The 26,474-nt window shown below is 39.7% G+C and overlaps 1 protein-coding gene across 2 annotated transcripts in view; it reads left to right on the top strand.

The window, feature by feature from the left end:
• LOC127449174 (divergent protein kinase domain 1A-like) overlaps window positions 1–24,961 on the top strand; it is a 44,370-nt gene extending 19,409 nt beyond the window's left edge. For both annotated transcript variants that reach the window (XM_051712416.1, XM_051712417.1), the window contains 4 exons: window positions 19,460–19,594; window positions 19,802–19,909; window positions 21,150–21,326; window positions 22,550–24,961. In XM_051712416.1, the coding sequence (XP_051568376.1) occupies window positions 19,460–19,594; window positions 19,802–19,909; window positions 21,150–21,326; window positions 22,550–23,362 (1,233 nt within the window). In that variant the 3' untranslated portion in view covers window positions 23,363–24,961. The remainder of the gene's footprint in view (window positions 1–19,459; window positions 19,595–19,801; window positions 19,910–21,149; window positions 21,327–22,549) is intronic.
• The last annotated feature ends 1,513 nt before the right edge of the window (window positions 24,962–26,474 follow it).

Here is a 26,474-nt window from a genome sequence, read left to right as displayed (position 1 = left end):
ATTTTATGGAGTTGACAAAATTTCATACATCTTAACCATGTGTTGTACACTGGAGCCATTTAGTTTTTTTCCTCAGTTAAAGCGGTCTCGATAACCTAAACTAAAATGTGAAAATGATTCCACAGTTGACATGTTTAAACTGACCACAGAGACTTAAACATTGTTTGTTTAAAATATAAACAAATATAAAACTTACCAGACCATGTGTCCTACTGTTGCATCCACCATGAGCTGGAAGTGTAAAAGGGGTACTCAGATAGCTGACCATGACATTGTCTGATTCATTCAGGTTTATAAAAAAATCTGATGGAATAAGCAGTTTCTATGGAAAATATAAGACCCGAACATAACTGCTGTGTGCATTTTTCATGTCCCTTTTTGATTTGTAACTAGTAGCCCCTAACAAACATGCAAAAAAAAAAAAAAAAAACATTGTCCAATCACTGGCAACTATCTTAAAATAAAATTACACATTATACATTTGTATACCAAATTACCACTGTCCCATGTATGACAAACATGTTAAGTGGTTCAAACATCATCTGCAGCCTGAAACTAAATTTAGGTTGGATTTTAAGAGTAAAAGCACTTGGATGCATTGGAAAGCTATAGGATGTCCCCTTGCTCCCTTACTGAGTATTTAGTGAATGACTTGATCTCCAGTGTGCTGCCTGTCTACACTGGTCTCAGAACAGTTTGAAATGCATCCTATTTTCATCCTAACTCCACATAAAGCCTCTGAAAGTAACATTTTTCAGCTTGTCAACTTTTCACACTGTCCACACAGAAGGACGCAGGTTTGCACAAGGTTATGTATTGTTTGATTTCCTAGAGATCCCTACCTTTTTCTGATATTTATATTTATGAATTTGTCGCATTTTTAAACACTTTGTTTGGCAGTTTAACATTGTGACCTCTTGCTGTGGACAGGTTAAGTTAGATGTGTTTCCAAGTATAGAGCATGCATTTAATTTATATATCTATATATATATATATATATATATATATATATATATATATATATATATATATATATATAATAAATGCCCTGAGTATGTAGATTTAACTTTTTCATTTTTATTATTATTATTATTATTATTAATTTCTTGATTTTTTAACATAAAGAGGACATGTCTTGTCCCTTATCTCAAGAATTAGTGAGCTATATCAAAGTCTTTCTAGCAAGTCAGTCCACTGTCGGCCATCTTTGGAATACTCTCGGGAGGCTATTTTCAGTCATGCCAGTGCAGCTCCTATTTACTTGAAAGGAGAAAGACCAAAATCTCAAAAACGGTTGGTCAAGTTTACAATCAAAGAACATATTTCAAATCAGCAATCAAAACTGACAATACTGGTATCATAAATGTATAATTCTTTACCTCATATTAAGCTAAAAAAACAATTTTCCCAGCTTGTATAGTTAATGCGCATGTGCGTTTTAGATTTGATTGACAGGTGATGTCTTTATCTAAAAGGTGATTGGCTCTTTTAACTGTAAGGCGGGACTTCCTTTCTACATCCGTTGACCGTTGGGCGCTCAGAGCTCCTTGGATGAGTGTTCCAGTTTCTCCCATTCATTTTAATAGAAGTGGCCCATCTCTGCTAAATAATCTCTGGCTATATCTAGAGAGAAGGGTGGCTAATAACTGATAGAATGTGACATATATTACAATTTAATGACACCAAATGAGATGCACACAAAATTTCAGAAATGAGGACACTGCGAAAGGACTGCACTAAACCACAACACGATATATTACATTACATTACAACACTGACAATGCTTCTGCAATGGACATTTAACAATCTCGTCTCATCATATTTTTATTTTATACATTTGTATAGACCTCTTCGGCCCTATTTTAAGAATGCTACCATTAAGTGCAGTGCTGTGCCACAAGTCACAATGAATTAGAAGAATAGAAATATGGACTCACATTCTTTTGTACATTAACTGCATCCTTGTTGAATTTCATGCATATTTCTATAACAGTGACATGCTCCTTTTATACACGGAAAATGTGGTTCAGTGATGTGGATTTGTGACACTCAAATCATGAGTAGTATTAACAGTGATTGTATCAGCACGCACTTCACTTATCGGTGGATTTTGATCTTGAAACAAAAAATGAAAACACTGAAAAATGTAACCAACAATATAATCCAAAAAAATAAAATAAATAAATAAATAAAACATATATATATATATATATATATATATATATATATATATATATATATATATATATATATATATATATATATATATACACACACACACACACTACCGGTCAAAAGTTTTGAAACACTTGACTGAAATGTTTCTCATGATCTTAAAAATCTTTTGATCTAAAGGTATATGCTTAAATGTTTGAAATTAGTTTTGTAGACAAAACTATAATTGTGCCACCATATTAATTTATTTCATTATAAAACTAACATTTAATTATAAAAAAAAAAGTTTTTGAAATTGATAACTAGGACCAAATAATAAAGAAAAGCAGCCACTAAGTGCCCAACATAGATGGTAACCTTCAATACTGTTTAAAAAGCATCCCAGGGTGATATCTGAAGAAGTTGGTAGAGAAAATGTCAAGAGTACATGTCTGCAAATTCTAGGCAAAGGGTGGCTACTTTGAAGTTGCTAAAATATAACACAGTTTTGATTTATTTTGGATTTTCACAACATAATTCCCATAATTCCATTTATGTTATTCCATAGTTTTGATGACTTTACTATTATTCAAAATGTGAAAAAAAAACAAAAAACAAAAAAACATATATATATATATATATATATATATAACAAATAAAGAATGAGTAAGTGTTTCAAAACTTTTGACCAGTAGTGTATGTATATATATATATATATATAAATACACCAAATCCAAACATTTTACCCTCTCCAACTTCTTCCACCAGCCCCTTTTGCAGTAACATAAAAATCACTCTACGACAACAGGAGGAAAAATACCAATTCAAATTATATCATAAATACAATTGTAAATATAAACATAATAATAATTTAAAAATAAATCATGATCTATAGATAGTTTAACACAAATGTAATACATTTTTGTTTTACAAAACGCCAATTGTCAGGGTCAGGGACATAATTCCATGTTGTTCCACTATATTTTCAGAGTTTGGACATGAACTTTTATTACCACCTGATGGTGGAATCTCCAAACTGCAAATACAGGAACAGAGTTTAGACTTTAGGCTAGAGTTTAAGACCTATTTCACAGGAAAATAGCAAATTGCACTTTGCACCACTTCATTAACATACAATACACCCAGGGGCGCTTTAAGGCACCTCTGGGCCCAGGGGCTCGCTGTTCTGTGCGTTGAACATGCGCTACATGGACACATTTCATGGGTGCGCACCATCTCTGTGTCAGCAACTGCATCTCCCGCTGAAAGCGTTTAGACTTGCTCTTCCCGTGAAAATGGATAGAGGAAAATATGGTGGCAGATGGTGCGAGCTAGGCCCCATGTGAGTTGTAGGCCCCTGGGCTTTAGCCGTGTAAGCTTGTCCGTTAATGTGCCCATGAATACACCCCCAGTTGCACACATACAACTACACAAACACTCAAACCCTTCCCCACTTGCACTTTGCGCTGGCACAAAAACTTAGCTTAGAATTAGTGCTGTCATGAAAATATAAGACACCACGTACAGTCTTTGCACGTAATGCTGCCCTTTGCGCTCTCATGAAAATAGAGCCCCTACTGTTTTCTCCATATTTTACATTCTTATTATTCTTACTTTACTCTTACTTAGTTTGTTTTTATTATGTTTGTCAAAAAAAAAAAAAAAAACTCAGTTAAGCTGTAGATGCCCTATATAAAAAATGTCATTGTCTATACACTTGGTATATTGTACAGTGTTGGGCCTCATGTAATCAGATAGAAGACAAAGGCAGGCCTAACACAGTCGTAAAAACCTAACTCAAGCCCCCACATTCCAAGTCGTAAATCTTACTGATAAAAATCACGCCAAAATCAAACAAAGGGAATCCAAAACAGACTATAAATCCCATGAAGCCTTGCTCACTAAAGGATCGAACTCTCAACTCCTATTGGATGAGGCACACAACAGAACGCACCTCAAACCATAACATCATCAGGAGTTGAAATACCTCTGAAATGCTTTCGGGATTTGCTTCCAGCGACTTTGTTCACCGAGTATAGACGTAGTTTATCGCTGCTCTCAGGTGCAACCTCGTGGCACAAGGAAGTAACGTCCGACTTGAAACTGTGGCCATACAATCTCCATCTCGCTGGACGAGTTGAGATTACTCTGTGTTCAACCGAATACTCCGAAGGAGACCGCCGAGCAGTTCGCATCTTCATCCGTTTGCCTACAGAAGTGAAGAGATTAAAGATTTCTCTTCCATCTTCAATCAAGTCGACATTTCTGAGTTCTCTGCCAGCCCGCCGAGAATCAACAGCCGTACCGCCCGCCGACAGAGCGAGGAAACGGCCTCCCGTCATCACCCGAGCCTCAAGGAACTGGGTCAGAGTTAAAGGACGGAGGAAAACACATTCTACCTGTGTCCTCATGCGATTCAAGTAAGAGGTTTACGTCTGGGCAGAGATAGAATATTATAGTGTGTTATTCTTGTGTTTCAAGGTTTTTGCTTGTACAGTTTACGGACCGCCATGTCCGCTCATTATTAATACTCAGCGTATTAGTTATCACAAATTTGTTTTGCTGTATTGTGGTCCAACCCCTCACAAACATTCTGGCACACATTTTTGGCTCGTAGATAGCTTAAATGCTAAAGCCCAGCTTTGTTCCTAAGCTATCGAACAAGCGGATACACGCGGTAACTGGTAGACGCCATCTCCGCCCCCATTCGCGGTCATATTCCCTGGCCGGAAATCTCGCGTGACATACTCTCCACGAGAGTCACGTCCACCATTTTGTGCGCGTCCCTCCTTACACACACACACTGTCACACACACACCTTATGTGTTATAGGATTATTTTATTTCCATATCTAATCATATCACTGTTTAGTTTGTAGTTGTAAGTCGGAAGTTTATTGACTGCATTGTATTAATTATTAATTGATATTACTGCATAAATAAACTTTGTTTATATTACAAAGAGAAGTGTTTTGGTTTGTTTTGCATACGCCTGTGTCATGCTGACGGGATTCAAACCTTCATTCATTGTTTTTTTTTCCCTGAAAATCGATATTTTTCGGATGTCGATTTTCCTAAGAAAACAATCTAATATTGAGACTGTTTTACTATTTGGTTATTAGTCCCTGATTCCAGGGTGGTGCCCCGTCAATGTTAATCCTTATTAATATTCTATTGATTTGATAATTGATAATTATCTTTGATGGTTGTTGAATTTGAATGATCAATAAGCTAGTGTTAATTTTAATTAATGTTTCATCGATGTTAACAATTAACGATTATCTTTGATAATTGTTGATTTAAAGGATTAAAAAAAGCTAACATTGATTCCCATCAATGTTCTATTGATTTTAATAATTAATAATTATCTTTGATAATTATCAATTATTGCTAATAACCAAACTTGCTCCTAAACGTAGCACACTACATTTACTGGAGCCCCATATGAGGTTTTAATGAGTTAGATTCAATTACTTAATGTAAATATTAATTAATAACTAAAGAAATAATTATGAATTATTTCTGATAGTAACACTGATCTAAACAACCAGTAAAGCCCTACAACAGTATGTATCACCTAGTTGTATGTGTCAAATAAAAGACTTTAGCTGTGTCTCAAATGAACCAAACACTGCAGTGCAATTACACGATGCACTCTCAGCCATCTAGTATATACATTTTCAAAGGGTAGTATTATCTTAAATGGAACACTAACGGTTTTTACTGCACAGGAGCATTAGCTGGTTTTCAGCTTACGGAACTGACATTTTGAAATGCACATGCTGCTAGCTTTAGCCAACCTCAGACCAACACTCATATCTCAAAAAACACACAAATTTACACAGGGTGAGGTGATTAAGCATTCAATTCACATTTTAATGGTGTTGTCTTTACAGAAGTTTTGCTAGTTGCCACATTCACCATTACAATTGTTTTGTCGGACCAGCATCACAGCCACGTATCTCCGCTCCTTCTGCTACGTAGGACAAGCCGCAACCGCTGAGTGCATGAAGTGTCCAACATTCCACATTATTTATTTGGTTGAAGTGGTACATCATGCAGGTACTCTAAGGACCCTTCTTTTCATTGTATTTTCAGTATAAACACACTGCTCATACTTACACTACAAAATGGAGTAGAATAGTGCAGAAGTGTGCAATCTTGGATGCAGCTTTTGAAAACTTTGGACACGGTTATAAGCAAATGCTGATCTCAAAATATGCCAAATTATTGGCCACACTGATTAATTGCTTAAAATGTACAGTATTGGATAAACCACAAAGTACCAACTCCTCACCAGTAACCTGTTTTATAGAGATTATTTATTTCAACATATCCCAAGTTGAGGACAATTCAATGTCCCTTACTTGGGATTGAACCTGCACCTGCTATCCCACACAAATCCATGATTTTATTGTGCAGGTCAGGTTTACTATACGCATAATGGTTAAATGCTGATACAGAGATGCATGGTTGCAATTAATTGCAACAGTTGTGATGAATAATTGATAATTTATTATAAATATTGCAATCAGTATAGCTATTTGCGCTGAGATGAGCAGAATTCAACAAACCATTCCTCTGAGGTTTGGATTGCGCTGAGAAATATACTGTAGCCTATGTGTTTTCCAATGCCAGTCAAATAAGATTCAGATATTATTACCTATACATCATGCTTTTGTCACCCCACAGCCTTCACTATACTATACTTGATTGGATATCCAAACCTAGTGAGCTGCATACCGAGACAATTTTGGCCATCACAAGCATGTTCGTACAGTACCATGGTACTGAATGATACCACATTAATTTAAAATGGTATTTACATGTTACTCAAGGGCACACTGAAAATAAAAAAAAAAATACACATTTTGATTCAAGATTTTGATCATTGAATCAACCTTAATACGTTACATTACACCAGCCTCACTCATTTCATGGGTTAGACCAGGTAGAAAAAGCTCCTTAAGGTATTAATTGCTGACTACTACTTTTTACAGAATACTATGGTGTTGCCACGTACACGTGCACAAAAGCACTAGTATTACTATGTTATCATGTCCACTCTACTTTTCTGTTAGTGAAGACACAGCCATTGTTAGTCATCTGTCTCATTATCACAATTGCTAGTGACATAATGTACACTCATTCTTCTTTCCTTAGTTTGTTTTTGCTCCTGTCAATTTGTGTGAGATCCTTAAACAAAGTCTGCATACAGATGGCAAAGTCTGGAAAAAGAGACAAGAGCTTGGAGCTAGAACCTGATATCCTCTAAGCACCCTACAAAATGCTATCAAACTGAGTGCCTCCCAAAACACAAAAGCATAGACACCAGAACCATGCTCTTACATTCTACTCCTTCAGGCTATCACGCTCGGCTTCAAGGCCCCATTTCCTTCTCTTCATGCAGGAGGAGCGGTTCTGTCAGCTCCGATTTTTCAGATAAGCAAATGTCAGGCCATGGAGGGCTGATGATGGTGCTGAAATTAGCTGCCTGTGCTACCATGCTCACTCAAATGTTCACTTGTAGTTTCAGGGTAGTTTTGTCTGCTGCTCCTCATTTGAAATCCTTTCTTCCTCCCCGACAACATCTCTCATTTGCAAATATGTTATTTGCTACACCTTGTTTGCATTATTTGCAGTGTAACCCAATGGCAGAGGGTGGAATATTACAGCATTGAGGCAATTATAGCTGTGATTTGTAACATTAGAGTACTTCGATTCTCATGTCCCAAGGAACAGTGTTTCTCTAAGTAATTTGAACGTTTTTTTCCCTGCAGTTTCCTAAGAAACAAGAATTTCTGCGCAGAGGTAAAAGAAACCTGACTTTATAAGCAAATCACTTTGCGCAGCCTTGTCTAATGAATTTTGAAATATTTGCATCATCCTCTTGCATCATAAATACGTTTGGGATATATTCTCACCTCATAATACACTGTTGTTTTTAGAAATCCAGGTGAAAATGTTAGATTTCATGAGGTGCACTTAGTGAGGTGAGGGGGCTATTCATAGAGGATCACACATTCTGTCTGACTGTCACGATAACAGTTTCACAGCTCACAGCTCTGTGCTTTTAAAGGTCACACATAAATAAAAGATGATACAGTTTGAGAAGTGTGGACTTAATACCTGGTAGGTTAAATGAACAAAATGAATGAAAATGTTGTGTTTGTCCTTGTCACTTGGAACAGTTAATGCATAAATGAAAATTCTGTCATAATTTACTGTAACAACTTCACAGCAGAAGGGAAGGAGAACACAGGGAAGCAAGTTTACTAGGCTCAGGTAAGACTTTTAATCGGCCACTTCAGTGCTTTACAACTTCACAAACTCATCAGCTTCACAGGCACGTAGTTACTTAAACACATCAGCTTTCATAGGCACGTAGTTACTTAAACACATCAGCTTCACAAATACAACAGAATGAACGTAACAACTTCAGGAGCACCGTGGCCTTCCTTCTGCCAAACTCTCTCTCCCTGCTGCTGGTGGCGTGGCTGTTTATATGCCGCTCTCCCCATGCCCACTGGAATTAAAGACAGGTGTTAAACATAATCTAGCTCAGGTGCAAGCGCCCTTACTGCTTTCTCTCTCCGGACGGACGGTTGACCACGCCCCCGCTGCCACATATCCCCACCGCCCAACTCAGGCCGGGGAAGCATCCGGCCTGCCTACCACTCCCCCCCCATTTCTGGAGAGGAAGTCGGTGACAGCCATCTGCGCCCCCGGTCTGTGGACCCCCTTGAACTTAAACGGCTGAAGAGCCAGATACCAATGGGTGATCCGCGCGTTGGCATCTTTCATGCAGTGGAGCCATTGGAGTGGGGCGTGATCCGAGCAGAGTGTGAAGGCCCGCCCCAACAGGTAGTACCAGAGAGTGAGGACCACCCACTTGATGGTGAAACACTCCTTTTCCACGGTGCTGTACTTAGTCTCCCTCAACGAGAGCTTACGGCTAATGTACAGCACTGGGCGCTCCTCCCCCTCCACCACCTGTGAGAGTACGGCCCCCAGCCCTCTGTCTGAAGCATCCGTCTGCAAGACAAAAGGGAGAGAGAAATCGGGTGAATGTAAAAGCGGCCCCCCGCAAAGTGCGGCTTTCACTTGCATAAATGCCTGCTGACACTGCTCCGTCCACTGGACCGGGTCTGGACCTCCCTTTTTTGTGAGATCAGTCAGCGGGCTGGTGACATCCGAATAATTAGGCACGAATCTCCTATAATAGCCAGCCAGCCCCAGGAACTGTCTCACCCCCTTTTTGGTCTTGGGCCTCGGGCATGCCGCAATCGCCGCAGTCTTGTCAATTTGGGGACACACCTGCACGTGGCCCAAGTGGAATCCCAGATACCATACCTCCACCCGCCCAATCGCGCACTTCTTGGGGTTTGCTGCGAGTCCGGCCCGTTGCAGCGATCTCAGAACCGCCCTCAGATGCTGCATTTGCCGCTGCCAGTCATTGCTGTAAATGATGATGTCATCCAAATAAGCAGCGGCGTAAGCCAAATGCGGTCTGAGGATTCGGTCCATGAGACGCTGAAACGTAGCCGGGGCTCCAAACAAACCGAACGGAAGCGTCACAAATTGGTGTAATCCGAACGGTGTGGAGAAAGCTGTTTTTTCACGGGAAATTGGTGTCAAGGGGATCTGCCAATAACCCTTGGTCAAATCCAGTGTCGAATAAAATTGAGCAGTGCCCAACCGATCGAGCAACTCATCAACGTGAGGCATTGGGTATGCGTCAAATTTAGACACCGCGTTGACTTTTCTATAATCCAAACAGAATCGTACAGACCCGTTGCTCTTAGGAACTAGAACAACTGGGCTGGACCAATCGCTGTGGGATTCCTCTATTACCCCCATATTGAGCATAGCATCCAATTCTTCCCGGACAATTTTCTTTTTGTGCTCAGGCAATTGGTAGGGACGGCTACGTACCACCACCCCCGGCTCGGTCTCGATGTGGTGCTGTATGAGGTTCGTAAGACCCGGTAGAGGGGAAAACACGTCTGCAAACTCCTTCTGCAACTTAGCAACCTCTGCGAGTTGACACGGTGAGAGGTGGTCTCCGCAAGTTACTGGGGTGAAATTATTGTGTTTTGTATTCACCTCTGGCCCGAGCCCCGCCCTCTCCAGGACTACCGTAGCCAATGTCACAGGGACCGCCTCGCTCCACAATTTCAGGAGGTTGAGGTGGTATATTTGACGTGCTCCCCCTCTATCAGTTTGCTTTACCTCATAATCGAGATCCCCCACTCGTCGTGTGACCTCAAAGGGTCCTTGCCACTTGGCGAGTAATTTGGAGCTCGATGTGGGAAGTAATACGAGTACCTTATCTCCCGGTGCAAATTCCCGCAGCCGAGTTCCCTGTCATACAGTCGGCGCTGTCGTTCTTGAACTTGGAGCAAATTCTCCTGTGTTAGTTGCCCCAAGGTGTGGAGTTTTGCTCTAAGATCAAGAACATATTGAATTTCATTCTTACTGTTTGAAGGTCCCTCCTCCCAAGCTTCGCATATAACATCAAGCACGCCACGCGGGCGCCGCCCGTATAGTAGCTGGAATGGGGAAAACCCCGTGGTACTGCAAATAACAGGGGATCGAGCCATTTGTCCCAATTTCTAGCATCCTCGTGTACGAACTTACAAATCATATTTTTAAGGGTTTTATTAAATCGCTCCAACAGGCCATCTGTTTGTGGATGGTACACGCTGGTGCGGATTGACTTAATGCCCAATAACTTGTACAGCTCGCGTAGTGTCCATGACATAAATGTTGTGCCTTGATCGGTGAGGATTTCTTTCGGAATCCTCACCCGGGACATTATTTTGAAGAGCGCCTCCGCTATACTGCATGCTGAGATGTTGCGTAGAGGCACTGCTTCCGGATATCGCATTGCATAGTCCACTAGGACAAATACAAAGCGATGTCCGCATGCTGACTTCTCTAATGGCCCGACGAGGTCCATTCCAATTCTCTCGAAGGGGACTTCGATCAACGGAAGGGGGCGCAATGGCGCTTTTGGGGTGGCCGGTGGATTTACCAGCTGACATTCACAGCATGCCTCACACCACCTGCGGACATCGCCACCAATGCCTGGCCAATAAAAACGGGCTATTAGACGATTCAGTGTTTTTCTTTCCCCTAAATGACCCGCCATGGGATTATAATGAGCCGCCTGGAACACCATTTCCCAATGGCTCCAAGGTATCAAGAGCTGGGTTGTATCTTCTTTTGTTTTTGTGCGTCCTGCGTCACTCTATACAACTGCTCGTTTATAATTGCAAAATAGGGATATGAAAGTGTGACTTTGAGCTGGAGTTGTTGACCATCGACCACTCTCACTTGGTCAAAGGCGTGCTTGAGGGTTTCGTCTCGTGATTGCTCCAAAGGGAAATCCTCTTTGGGAAATCCCCTGAGGATGGGAGGGGCTGCAGCCTCTCCCTCCCTCTTGTCATTCTGACGTGGAGCTGACGAGGACGGCCCCTGCTCCACCTCCCCTGCCAGAGCATCGCACATTTCACATCTCCTTACTTTAGTGCAGGACCCATCCACGCAAATACCTTCCAATAGATTTCTAAAATCAGGCCAATCAGTCCCCAAAATCAGCGAATGGGTGAGGCGGGAATTAACCGCGGCCTCCAGTCTATGCTTTTTCCCCTGAAATTTAATCACAAGGGTCACCACCGTGTACTTGTGAATATCCCCATGCACACACTTCACCCTCACTGTTTTAGCTGTGCCCAAAGCCTTGTGCTGAACCAAGCATTGGTGGATAGTGGTTTGATTACAACCTGTATCAACCAATGCTTGGTGAGTACCCCCCTGACACTTACCGGAATCCGATACGCTCCGGCCCGGTCGGGGGCAGCCTACGGAATGTCGGAGACCCGAACCACTGTCCCCAGCTCCATCACAGGGCACTGATCTCGGAAGTGTCCCAGATCTCCCCAAATCCAGCAGGCTGGCCCAGGCGCTATGCCCGCACCTGCATCGGCAGAGGCCCCCACCTGAGGGGGAGAGCGGCGGGGCATCATAGGAGATGAGGGGGTGCTCCCTTCGCCCGGGGAACTGGTCTCGGTGGCAGTCCTCCTCGCCTGCGCGGGGAAGGAACTGACCCTGGAGAGAGAGCAGAGTGAGGGGGAAGAGGGGAGGGAGAGGGGACAGGGGGAAGAGAGAGAGTGTAGGAGGGCTCTTCCGCCCTCGGGAATGCCGCCAAGTGGTCCTCCGCGAGCCGGACAGCCTCCTCCAGCGACGCGGGGCGGTGGCACTGGACCCACTCCGCCATCCCATTTGGTAGTCGATGTATCAGCTGCTCCATTACCACCTGATTGATGACTCCCTCGACGTCATGGTCCCCTGCCAGCAGCCATCTTCGGCAGGTGTCTCGGAGCTGCTGGGTGAAGGCGAACGGTCGGTCGGTTCTCTCAAACTCCATACTCCGGAAGAGCTGGCGATTCTCTTCCGGGCTCCGGCCCACCCGTTGCAAGATGGCCTTTTTTAGATCTTCATAGGCCAGGAGACTCGCTGCTGGTAGATGTTATATGCCGCTCTCCCCATGCTCACTGGAATTAGAGACAGGTGTTAAACATAATCTAGCTCAGGTGCAAGCGCCCTTACCGCTTTCTCTCTCTCCGGACGGACACTTGACCACACCCCCGCTGCCACATTTACTAACTCTCATTCTGTTCCAAACCTCTATGACTTTCTCTCTACTGCAGAACACATAAGGAGATATTTTAATGAATATGCCAGAACTTTTTTGCATTACATTGGCAGTGGATAGTAATTTCATGACAAGCTTTGAAAAGGATGCAAAATTATCGTGAAAGTAGTCCATGCGACTCATGCATCATATCCCATGTCTTCTGAAGACATACCATAGGTTTTGGTGAGAAACAACCCCAATTGAGGTGACCCAACCCAAATTTGAAAGTCAGTATTGTGTGAAAATCTTGATGTCCATTGCATGTTCATAAATGCTATGAGAAAAGCTCATTGAGTATGCAGTACTACTATAGTATAAAGTATGCTGATTATTTTCTAGTTTTACTTATGTAAAGCTTTCATCACAATGACTAATACATTTAATTTGTCTATATTTGCAAGATTGAATAGCTCCAAATTGGGTGAAAAAATAAAATAAAAATAGTTTTGGATGACTGTTGCTTAAATTGTGGGTCTTAAGCCTAAGGGTGGGGGCTAGGGGTCATTGCCCCCTTAGGTCACACCCCCACGGATTGGCCCCATTGACTTCCATTGTAAGTGCCTCACTGGGTGCGTCTCAATCAGTTCCCTAGTTCAGTAGTCAGGGCACTGATCAGTGAGTTGGACATTTTTAGGGCTGTCTCATTCGCGAAATCATTCCAGAGCACAGAAACATTCACTCCCTAAAAATCCCATAATGCACCGTAAAAATAAGGGAGCATTGTTGCTCACTATGTTCCCTTACCGGAAATATTGTCATGTCTTCTGAAGTCTCTCAAGTCGTTAGAAGATGAGCACAAGTGTAAATACGGTATGTCATGTCAAGGTCTTATTTTTGCTTTAAAAGAGATGTTGTTTGTCTGTCATCCACAATGAAAGGGAAACAATTTTTTAAATATTAGAGTTGTTAAAAGAAGGTGTAGAATGGTCCGTGTACCTTCTGATAATTTGTTTTCTCGTTTTTGTCTTCAAAATAGAATAACCAATAAACTTGTTTTTCATCAAGAAAGAAATTATCAAAATTGAGAAAACACTTTTATTTTTAGTTTTTTTTTTCATTTCATATAAGAACTAGAAAAACAGAAATACAGCTTGATTTCTTTTTTTCTTTTTTTTATTCAAGTGCATAAAATAAGTACACAATCTTATTATTTAATTTGCACAAGTGGATGGAATGTCATCTGTCCTTCCTCATTCCTTTTCTTCAGAATAAAAGCCTTTTCACACGGGACATGGCGAGCGCTAAATCACCGAAAGTTTATCACATTGAGGACATCTTTTTTTACAGTCAATGTGGTGCTCACGTTGCCATGGAAACAATCAGAAATGACTTTATTTTGCCCGACATGTCTATCCACCTTACTTTGCAACGCAGAAGCAGCGGCTGCATTTCCGGCGATTGTAACAAAGTTCCGCTGGAATTAACCACAGTGTAAATAACTAGAAGGTTATAATACCAGAATTTAGTGAAATGGGCTTATAAAGTATCACACAATCACAGGATGTACAGCAGAATTATGTGCCAATGTCAGATAATTTTCTAACATCAGCATTTATAGTAAAAGAGTAAGTAAATCATTCACTTGTTGCTGTGTTGCTTTGAAGAGACAATAATAAAATCTGCTTTTTTCTTTACCGAGATTGTGACAATGCAGTCTTTCTAGTCTCTGTGTAAACCTCCATTCATATGTACCTGCATAACCTCCGATGATGCTTTTATTTATTTATTTCCAAAGGCGATGTTTCATAAGCCATGCTGAATGTGAGATCTGCGTGTCTGTTTACTATGCCCCCTAAGAAACAGAGAATGCTCTCTGACAAGAATGGAGAGTAAAAGGCATTTATTGTTTTGCCAAGATGAAACAAGATGCCTGCCGGCCTCTGGCAGATGACAGCCGCTCCTCCCCTTGTGGACTGAAGCAAGTTCTCCGACCCCTGGTGGATGGAATGCCCCTCCACGTTTTGGCGGCTGGTAGGGACCACCTCCGCCCCTGGCAGCAGCTCCACTGCTCCAGGCGGCCGGCAGCGAGCTCCTCCTCCCCTCACGGACGGCAGCCGTTCCTCCGCGTCCAGGCAGATGGCAGTGGTGAGGACTCCACGACAGCGCATCCCTCCTTCCCGGGCTTCGGCACCAATGTAACAAGGTTAAGGATGGGAAAGGAGGAGGCGGAAACCGGCTGAACCGTCAAAATAATATTTAATGAAACAAAAAGACACACAACATATACACACACATGGCAGCTGCATGTGGCTCTCTCTCTCTCCCGAACTGCCGCATTCGCTGCACTAATCCCTCTCCTCGGCTGATTAGCCCGATTGGGGGCCAGGCATTTGAAGTCATGGCCCGGGCCTGCCCTCCTCCTCAACACAGACAGCGAATGTGTTTAAAACTTAATGGGAATTAAGTAAAATAATTGTTATACATAGCCTAAGCAAGGCTCTTTTAGCCACAATTTGATTATGGTTTTTAATATTATTACACCGTTATAATAGCCAGCCTTATTAATATTAGGCCTATACCCCATGTGAGTGCCTTGGATTTTTGGTTTAATGTAGCCTACCAGCAACGCAATTCTCTAAACCAGGTTGGATTAATGGGCAACACTTTTAATACACTTTTGGTGTAGGCCTATTATATTTGCCTTTTTGCTAAAAAACAGTTTAATAAAACAGAAGATCAATTACTCAGGTGATCAGTAAATTAATTACACTAGGGATTCATGCTTTCAAGCGTGAGGGGGCCGTTTTCAGGTTCAGATAAGTAGGTCTAAAGATTTTTTAAATATATATATATATATATATTTATATAAATCAAGCAAAATGCAACTACATGTCAGCAAAAATAAATCAGGAACAGGGTGCTTTTAGTTGCATTTTATTTCATAAATTCAATGGAATGGCGAGCGGGCCTCGAATATGCTAGTTTTAACACTATTAATGACATAAACCAGTGAGATTCGATACACTCTGTTCCATAACTGTGTGTAAAAATCTTGGTCTTACAGATATTTGGAGACTTTTGAACACATCTGGTAGGGACTATACATGTTTTTCATCAGTCCATAAGATTTATTCTACAATAGATTTGTTATATATATATATATATATATATATATATATATATATATATATATATATATATATCTAAGTCCCTCATTTCATCGGTTGTTGATTGCTCAGTTGGAAACATTTTAGTCTCAGATCACGCCCTGGTTAGTTTAGAGGTGTTGCCACATATGGAGAAAAGGAAATCATATTTATGATATAGGTGCTTTAATGAATCCCTTTTGCAAATCCTGAATTCCAACAAATGTTAAAGGCTGAAATCAATGTCTGTATGGAAACCAACTGGTCCTCAGTATCCTCTGTGGGCGTGGCTTGGAAGGCACTTAAGGCGGTTCTTAGGGGCCAGATCATACAGTATGCCTCATTTACCAAAAAATCCAAAGCACGAGAATTTGTGGAGTTGGAAGGGAATATTAAAAGTGCGGAGGCAGAGCTGAAGCGCCGAATGTCGTCTGATGGCCTCAGAGAATTGACCCGACTGAAATACAAATATAATACTATTTTGTCGCAGAAGGTGGAGTTTTGGCTATTCAGGGCAAGACAGTAATACTTTGAGTTGGGAGACAAGGCAAGAAATCTTCTAGCTAGATATATAAAACAGAGAGAGTCTTTTTCTACCATTCTCTCAGTGAAATTTGCTGATGGTGAAATATTTACCTCAACCATTGATATTAATAATGCTTTTAAGGAATTCTGTCTTGATCTCTATAGTTCCACGTCTTCGTCTACTGATGAAGATATTAGAAACTTTGTGGAACCATTAGAACTTCCTAAACTGATGGCTGAGCAAAAAATTATCTTGATTCTGAGATAACCTTGGAGGAGCTTGGTGAGGTAATTAAGTCCTTGCCTACAGGCAAGTCTCCGGGGCCAGATGGCTTTGCTGCTGAATTTTTTAGATCTTATGCTACAGAATTGGCTCCACTTTTGCTAGAAGTTTATACGGAATAATTAAAGAATGGAAAGCTTCCGCCAACCATGATGCAAGCCTGGATCAGTCGATTCTTAAAAAGGGCAAAGATCCAAGCGAGTGTATGAGTTACCATCCAATTTCCCTGATCCAGCTAGATGTTAAAATATTGTCAAAAATATTGGCTAACCGATTAAGTTAAGTTATGACATCTCTAACACATATAGATCAGGTGGGGTTTATTCAGGGCCGTAGCTCTTCTGATAACATTAGGCATTTCATCAATATCACGTGGTCAGTGGCGAATGATCAGACTCCGGTCACTGCCATCTCACTTGACGTCGAAAAAGCATTTGATATGGTAGAATGGGATTATCTTTTTAAGATTTTGGAAATGTATGGGTTCGGGAATACTTTTATTGGTTGGATTAAGTTACTTTATAGACACCCTGTAGCAGCGGTAGAAACGAATGGATTAATTTCAGATTATTTTACTCTGGATAGGGGCATCCGGCAGGGTTACCCTCTTTCACCATTATTCTTGCCCTGGAACCATTAGCAGCCGCGATAAGAAAGGAGGAGGATTTTCCAGGAGTAGTGGCGGGAGGTGTGGCGCATAAGCTTTTGCTTTACACAGATGATATTTTATTATTCGTCTCCGACCCTACTTGATCTATACCTTGCCTCCACAGAATTATTAATTCCTTTTCTAAATTCTCGGGATACAGAGTTAATTGATCTAAATCCAAAGCTTTGGCTCTGACAGCGTACTGCCCGGTAAAGACTTTTACCGGGCAGTATGCTGCTACAGTCTCTCCCTGTAGATTTACCCCTCTCTTATTTCAAGCATTTTGATAGCATAGCGAAGTCCTTCATTTGGAATGGTAAACATCCATGATTACATTTCAGTAAGTTGCATAGGCTGATTGACAAAGGTGGGCTTGGCCTACCATAGATTTTGTTTTATTATTATGCTTTCGGTCTCAGACATTTGGCTCATTGGTCACTTCCACCTGAGAGAGCCACTCCCTGGTTTTGTATTGAACAGGAAGTTCTTGCCCCTATTTCGCTATTACAAAGCCTTTCTATCAAACTAATCGGAGAAGTTAAGTTACGCCCCTTTGTCTCGCATTTGCATTCGGTATGGACAAAAGTGTACAGAGTGTTTAATTCAGACATTTATTTAAATGTTGCCTCGAGCATATGGCTGAACCCAAAATTATGTATTAATAAGTACCCTTTCTGCTGGTCAGAGTGGATTGTGTGGGAGGTTAATACACTCTGTGACCTATATGAGAGTGGAGTGTTGAGATCCTTTGAAAATTTGGTTCAACATTTTGGGATTCCCAGATCTCAGTTCTTTAGGTATTTACAGCTGCACCACCTGCTCTGTACTATTTTTGGGAGTAGCATACACCCCCCTAAAGCGGCAGATACTCTGGGAGTGGTGATTACTGCTTTTGGAAAAGGTCATGAGGCATCAGTGCATTACTTCCTGCTAATTCAGAGTCTGGGGGACAGAGCTTTAACTTCTATCAAGAGATTATGGGAGAAAGATTTAAACTTGGTATTGGAGGAGGGAGTGTGGGCTAGGATTGAAAAAAAGGTCAAGTCTGCATCTAGAGATTCAAGGATGCACCTTATGCAATTCAAGATTTTATATAGATTCTGTTGGCTCCTCTAGATTGTATAGGCTTGATCTTAAAGATATACCCACCTGCTGGCAATGCCAATCAGAAGATGGAGACACAACTCGGCTGGAGTGCCCCCATTTCAGGAGAGGTGCAAGGAGATGGGGAGGGTGGCGACTTTCAAGGAAGTGTCATCTAGAAGACTGGGGAACTTAGATTCATTTGTTGGGAAATGGGGCAACTATTTGGCATTCTAGGAGGGCTCTTGGGGAGGGGCAGTGGAGAGAGAGGTATAGTTATAAATGTGTGTGATTATATATATATATATATATATATATATATATATAGTTTTGTGTGTGTGTGTGTGTGTATTCATGTGTGACCACAGGAATGTTTGTTGAGGGTCAGGGTGGGGTTGGTGATTGGAGCGAGGGGTAATAGTGGGGGTTAAATGTTGATTCTGTGTATATATGTTTAGCTTTTCTTTGTTTACTGTATGAATCAATAAAAAATGTTAATCACCAAAAAAAATAAAATAAAATAAAAAATAAATAAATAAATAAATAAAAAATGAAAAGAAAGGACGAGTCGAAATGAACTTTTGTGGTAATCAATATTATGTTACAAATGCAGTCAACTGAGCTTAACTTGTATTGAAACTGGAACATTCCTTTAATGTGAACTAACAATGAACAATACTTTTACATCATTTATTACAATTAGTTAATTTAAATTTCAACATATACTAATACATATTTTAAATCAAACGTTGTATTTGTTAACATGCATTGTTGTATTTGTTAGCACTATGAACTAACATGAATGAAGAAAACAATTTTTTTTATCTAACATGAACAAAGATTAATAAATGCTGCACAAAATATATTGATAATTGTTTGTTCATGATACCTAATGCATTTACTAATGTTAACGAATGTAACCTTATTGTAAAGTGTTCACGTTTTTTTCTTTGTTTGTTCCTTTCTGTTTGTGTGCAGGCCCGGTTCTCCTACCTACACATGAAGTACCTTTTCTTTTCCTGGCTTGCTGTTTTCGTGGGAAGCTGGGTAGTATATATGGAATACTCATCTTACACAGAACTCTGCCGAGGACATGAGTGCAAGAACTCTATCGTGAGTTTTCAGTTGCATCACTTAACTAGATTTAAAAGCCTAAACATAATTGAGAAAAAGGGAGCCATCTAGAGGAGAGGGATTGTAGAAGATATTGACTAAAGAAATGGATCAGGCAATCTTGTGGGAGTACTACTATGTCATGGAAAAATAATAATAATGCAGTGTAGACTCTGATGTATGTGTATCTCCATGTCTTTACTCTAGTGTGATAAATTCCAGAAGGGAGTAATTGATGGCTCCGCCTGCAACAGCTTGTGTGAGAAGGGCACTCTTTACCTGGGGAAGTGCCTCTCTGCCAAACCCATCAATCAGGTCAGAGACACTAGAATGTTGTTGTTCTTTAAAGGTGCACTCAGTAACTTTTTGCTTGTGTCACCTTAGACTTACAGTGACACCTAGTGGTGTGGATGCAGCATAATTCAAAATCAATAGTTTTCAGTTACAGGTGCCATTGTAGAAATTCACAATCAGCCATGATTAATTTAATCCAAGAGTGAAAGTTTACAATAACAAGACGGTTACTGAGATTAAGTGAGTAGTATTCAGCTGGTCATGTGATTCTAAAATGGCAGCCCCCATGAGGGCACCCCATGTAGAATAAAACAGCTTTATAAGGTTACTAATATGACTAGAGTCTTCATCTCATGTGAGTGCTCATGATTTTATACATATGTTTCAAAATGCATTTCTTTAGGAGTAAAACTTTTTTAATGGGAAAAAAATACTGAGTGTGCTTTCAATGTCAAAGTATTTTCTCTTATACCAGCTTAATAGGCTGAATCCCCCCTCAGAGTAGAACTGTTGCACTATCAACACTGATGTTTGATGATGATGATGATGATGATGGCATTATGTTGTTCATGGTGTAAAGCCATGAGATCTGGCTCCTCCATATGAGTCTGGTTTCTCCATAAGTTTTTTTTTTTTTCTCTCTCAACTAACTAAACATGTTATGGAGTTTTTGTTCCTTGCCACAGTTGCCTTTGGCTTGCTCACTGGGGGCTTAACAACAAAAACATTAAGGCGTGATTTTCGATGAAGTTTTTCAATTAACCTGTTCACAAGGGGCTTCAGGACATTTAAGACTTTACAGTATGATTTTCTGTAAAACTGCTTTGAAACGATGTGTATTGTGAAAAGCGCTATACAAATACAAATTACTTGGGAAAATGACTTCAGGAAAGCTGTTTTAAAACAGTAATTATTTTTGCAATTCCAATTGTTGATGTTTGGTGATGCTTGGCCTGTTCCAAATTGTTCCAGTTGTGTTCAGTATTGTTTTCTTATGTTAGTGCTTAGCATTGTAATGATACCTTCTGTAGTTTGTCTACAATAAAATTACTTACATAGCTAGCATAACATTGTGTTTTGTGAACTAGCTAATGAACACGAAAGATATGCACCTATGAAAATTGTCATGTAGCAATTGAAGTTAATTCATTTATTAAATGCATTGCAATTATTTGCAGATGCTTTACAATACTGAAATATTTTAGTTCCAATGTTTCATTTGTATTTAATTTATATTAATTTATAATTTTTCTTTCTGTAGGTATATTCTGGCAGTTGGGGGGATATGGAAGGGATCATAAAGTGTCACATGCAAGAGGTTCCTCATTATGACTTGGGTGTAGAATTAGAGCCCCGGAAAGAGTCTGCCTTCTTTAACAGGCCAACCAAAGGAACATCTGTGGAGAAGTTCAAAGAGATGGTCTTCAGCCATCTAAAGGTCTCAAATCCCATACCATTTTGCAATGTGCACTCATTCATTTGCCAGTACATTTAACGCTCTGTTAATCTTAAAGAAACATCTAAAATGTCAAACTGACCTTATGTTTGTAGTCTTAAAAAACTACTTTTCACTGTAAATATTACTAATACCTGTAGACATTTTATTAAAAAAAATTCTCATCATTTACTCACTCTCATGCTATCCCAGATGTGTATGACTTTCTTCTGCTGAACACAAAGATTATTAAAGGAATATCTCGGCTCTGTAGGTCCACAAAATGCAGGTGAATGCTGACCAAAACTTTGAAGCTCCAAAAAGGACATAAAGCTAGCATAAATGTAATCCGTACAACCCCTGTGGTTAAATCCATGTCTTCAGAAGCGATATGATAGGTGTGAGTGTAAAACAATATTTTAGTTTCTTTTTTTTTTTTTTTTTACCATCAATCTACTTTCAAACAGCCCTCCTCATGAGAGTTCTTCTGTTTTTTGACAATTCACATTCTTCGTGCATATGGCCACATACTTGGCTGTTGTGCAGTTATGATTTATTTATCTCCTCCCTGCACAATAGGTGGTAATATGCACAAAGAATGTGTATCACAAAAAAAAAAAATAACTCGTTCCTCTTGTGAATGTGCATAGGAGGGCTGTTGAAAGTGGAGATTTATTGATAAAAAGAACTTACATATGGATTACTTTTATGCTGCCTTCCTATGCTTTCTGGAGCTTCAAAGTTCTGGCCTCCATTAACTTGCATTGTACGGACCTACAGAGCTGAGATGTTTTTCAAAAAATCTTCGTTTGTGTTCTGCAGAAGAAAGTCATACACATCTGGGATGGCATGAGGGTGAGTAAATGATGAGACTTCATTTTTGGGTGAATTATTCCTTTAAAGTAGTTAGGCCCTAAGTTTTTTAATTCCTCAGTAATGTCTAAGTATGTAAATGTGTATACTGTATATACACTGAGGGCCTTGGTAGCTGTTGGATATCATTATTTTGTCACCAAATGTTTTACTTTTAACCACCCTTAACCCTTTTAAAATTGTAAATGTATGTAAATTACGCATTACTCAAGCCGGATGAATGTGTCTGCGCTGTCAGTTGAAGAAAAAAAAAGATGCCAGCAAGACCTTTATAACAAAATAACATCTTTTTGCACACTGAGCTAAACTGCATCTCTTCCAAACTCATTACAATGACACATTTTCCATTGCAGGTAAAAGTAGGAGATCAAGCCAACCTACATGATTTGGTGACCCTTGTGCTTGGAGTTGCAGACAGCAACAAGGATGGCCAGATTTCACTGTCAGAAGCACATTCAGCTTGGGCTTTAATTCAGCTCAATGAATTCCTGCTGTCCATCGTGCTGCAGGATCGAGAGCACACTCCCAGACTGCTGGGCTACTGTGGAGACTTGTATGTGATGGAGAAGGTGCCTTATGTACCACTCTATGGTGCCAGCCTACCATGGATAGTAGAGCTGTGGATTCCAGCCAGTCTGCAACGCAGCATTGACCAGTGGGTCACCCCCTCTTGGCCGCGCAAAGCAAAGATAGCCATTGGCCTGTTTGAGCTTGTTGAGGATGTCTTCCATGGAACATTTGGAAGTTTCCTTATGTGTGACGTTAATGCAGCAGGGTTTGGTTACACAGAGCACTATGATATAAAGGTGGTAGACGCGAGAAACATCATCCCTGAAGCTGCTTTTCAGGAAGTGATGCGTGAAAGGCAGTGTGAAGAGGACAGTGACTGTGTGTATGGCACGGACTGCCTAACTTCCTGTGACCTTACGAAACACCGCTGCACCACAGAGGTGACACAGCCAAATCTGGCCAAAGTATGTAGCACACTTAAGGACTATCTTCTCTATGGTGCACCATCAAACATACAAGACGAATTGGAGAAACAGTTGTATGCCTGCATCGCTCTCAAGGGTGCCACCGAACAGATGGAAATGGAGCACTCATTGATTATTAATAACCTCAGAACTTTGCTTTGGAAGAAGATATCCCACACTAAAGACTCCTAATATAACACAGAACTAAGTTATTACTCTTCTATACAGAACACATAGTATACAAACAATGGACTGGAACGGTCTGATTGATATCAGGTGACTCATAACCAAGAATCCTGGAATCTAATTATTCTTTGTTGCAGAATATACCAATATAGACTTGATGACCCCTTGTTGCTTGCATTACCCAGTCTTGAATCAATCCCAAGTTATAACAGCTTAGGCTGCAGAGATATACTGCATCTGTTAATGCATGTCCACCACTGCCGAGAGAAAGTGCAAAATTGCTGTTCTTCTTCTGGATCGCTGTTTAAGAAACAGAGACAATGAAACCATGTCTAGTCTACAGTTGGAAGAATTCACATTTTTTACCCTTCAATTCTTTACATTTTAACTATAAAAAGGATAGAGAGATGATTTGCAGGATTTACAAAAATTTGCAAACTAAATTGTGTTTAAAAATGAACACATTTTGATAACTCTAAAAGTTAATACAGCCGACACTCAATTTTGACATTTTGGTAACACTTTTGGCCTCTACTTGTTAACGATAGTTAATGCATTTGGTATCATGAACTACAAACAATACGTTTAAAAGCATTTATTAATCTTGATTAATGTTCATTTATAAAAATACAATTGTTCATTGTTAATTCAGATAAGTATATAATGCATTAATGTTTACAACTTCTAGATAAATAAAAGATGTATCTTGAATTTAACAAAGATTATTAACTAATGTTCTTAAAGGTGCTGTAATAGATTTTAGCATTCTGGACTTCTGTATCTTTCACGTGAGCTGTTGAATTAGCAATGCCCCCTCAAGACTCAAACCCCTGCCCACCAAAGAAATTTTGAGGCTATAACAGAGCAAAAGAGCAGCACTGTTTGTTCCTGTGGCTGTCAAATTCAAAAGTGGCACAATAGCACCCTCAACTGAAAAACATTTTGAATCATAGCCTCAATGATCCACTTCAAATGATTGACAGGTGAAAAGCATCACATTTATGTTTGCTGTTTACAAAGTCTACAGCTGTCACAGAGAACAGTGAGATATCTCAGGACACATTTCACTAATATCTTTAAGGGAGTAGGAACTTACTTTTCAAATATGCATACTTTTACATTTAAAAAAAAAAAAAAAAAATCACTTACAGCACCTTTAATGTTAATCATCAAAATTGATACTGCCAACAAAGTGCGTTTTGAATAGCTGATTTAAGAGGCCTGAAAATGCTTGAAGATCACTGTTGATGACCTGAGAGCTCTATCATATTCTGTCACACAAGCTCTTGGTTTTTACATTTTGCCTTTGTTTTAAAATCTGTATACGCATGTACCCTTATATAAATGAAGTAGGACTGAGGGCCCTTCAAATTTTTAGTAAATTTTACTTTTGAACAAAGTCTGTGCATCCTTTGCTTCAATCAGTAGTTTTGAATACAGTTGACAGAGCTGAATCTTGGCACTTCAAATTCTGTCAATAACTACGTTTCCATCCAAGGATTTTTTGCGATAAATGTTTTAGTTCATCAAAATAAAGCTGATGGAAACGCAAATTATCGCTAAAATTTCACAAGTGTTGACATAATATTTTTCCGTTTACCTCTAGCGCATAAACTCTATGTCGATACTTCAAATGTCGCAAAAAACTGGTTTGGAAACACATTTTGTCGAGAAAATTGGCATTAATGCAAAAATGTAGTGTCACATGACAGAATTTACCCCAATCGTTAGCCTGTGTTAATCATGATGACATCCTTGAAAGCCAATTTATTGTACATGATTATGGATTGATCTGAACGGCATAAAGATCCGATCACTGCAAACATGACACTTCCAGGAGTGCCAACACAAATATCTCGGATCAAGACATGCACATTGACAAGTGCACGGAGAACAAATTAATGGCCACTGTTTGTGATTAATTTAATCGCGGTAGACATCTGTTTATTTATTAAAGTTGCTTTTCCACACAATTCAAAATAATAGACAGCAGTCATGGAATTAGCCCACAATAAAAAAAAATAAATAAAAAAATTTAACATTATTTCTGTGCACAAAGATGTTTTAAATGAAAAATAAATACACAATACTAGGAGAAAAACATCAGTGTGCTTTTTTTGGAACACTAACATATAGCCCAAATCTATTAAATTATTGCTTAGTTTACTTTTGTAAAAATGCTGGCAAAATTCCCTGTATTAAATTAATTACCAAACGAAAAAAAATATTATATTTTAAGACCTATATATGCCTTTTTCTGTAACACAGACTTAAATTAACCATACCCTGTTCTGTAGACGAATAACGTCAGTTGAATGACATTTTCTACACTTCAAGACTATAAACTATCAGAACTATCTGTCCAATGAGTTCACTTTCAGAAAACGAGCTTTTAAATCTAACCCTCTTTACCTTGGATCGCATTTGCTGAGCTTCTTCAGAAAATAATCATGTTCAGTTGGTCGTTAAAAGTTGCTGGACAAATATGCGGGACATAATACAGTTGTGATGGCAATGCTTTGGATTAGATGATTGTTCAAAATAGCCTATTGAATATCAGGAATGTATCATATGTAAACCCTGAAATTACACAGCATCAGTTTTTCTTTCATAGCTGTGCACGCGGCATATACTAAGACCGAAAGTTTCCCCCACTACTTGAACAGGGCCATGACGATTCAATTTCGCAATATCGTGCAATATCAGGACCAATATTACAGTCATATCAGAAGGGCAACAGCTCCCTTTTGACTGCAATTCCTCTTCTGATTGCTTTTATTTGTGAAATTAAAATGACAGTTAGCTGGTTAATTTCAATGAATTGTCTCAATACTCTCCCCATTTTACCAGAACTTCGGAGGAAAAAAATTAGGGACATCTGGGAGGCGAATTAGCGATAAACACATATTTCTGTATGGAAACGGCTTAGGGGCAGATTTCTTTTGCGCTAAACCAAAACTTATGTGACAGTGTTTTTTTTAAGGCATGACATCATCACGTACACCATTTTTAACGATAAAAGGCCATTTGAATGGAAACAGGCATAAGACGGCAAATATCGCATTTTTTTTATTTTATTATTTTTTACTTATTTTTACTTTGTCGATTACAAAATAGC

Source organism: Myxocyprinus asiaticus, chromosome 12 (genome assembly GCF_019703515.2).
Source record: "Myxocyprinus asiaticus isolate MX2 ecotype Aquarium Trade chromosome 12, UBuf_Myxa_2, whole genome shotgun sequence".
In the NCBI taxonomy this organism is placed as follows: Eukaryota; Metazoa; Chordata; class Actinopteri; order Cypriniformes; family Catostomidae; genus Myxocyprinus; species Myxocyprinus asiaticus.
The sequence above is the reverse complement of the archived record's forward strand: the minus strand, read 5'-3'. Positions and strand labels throughout refer to the sequence as shown.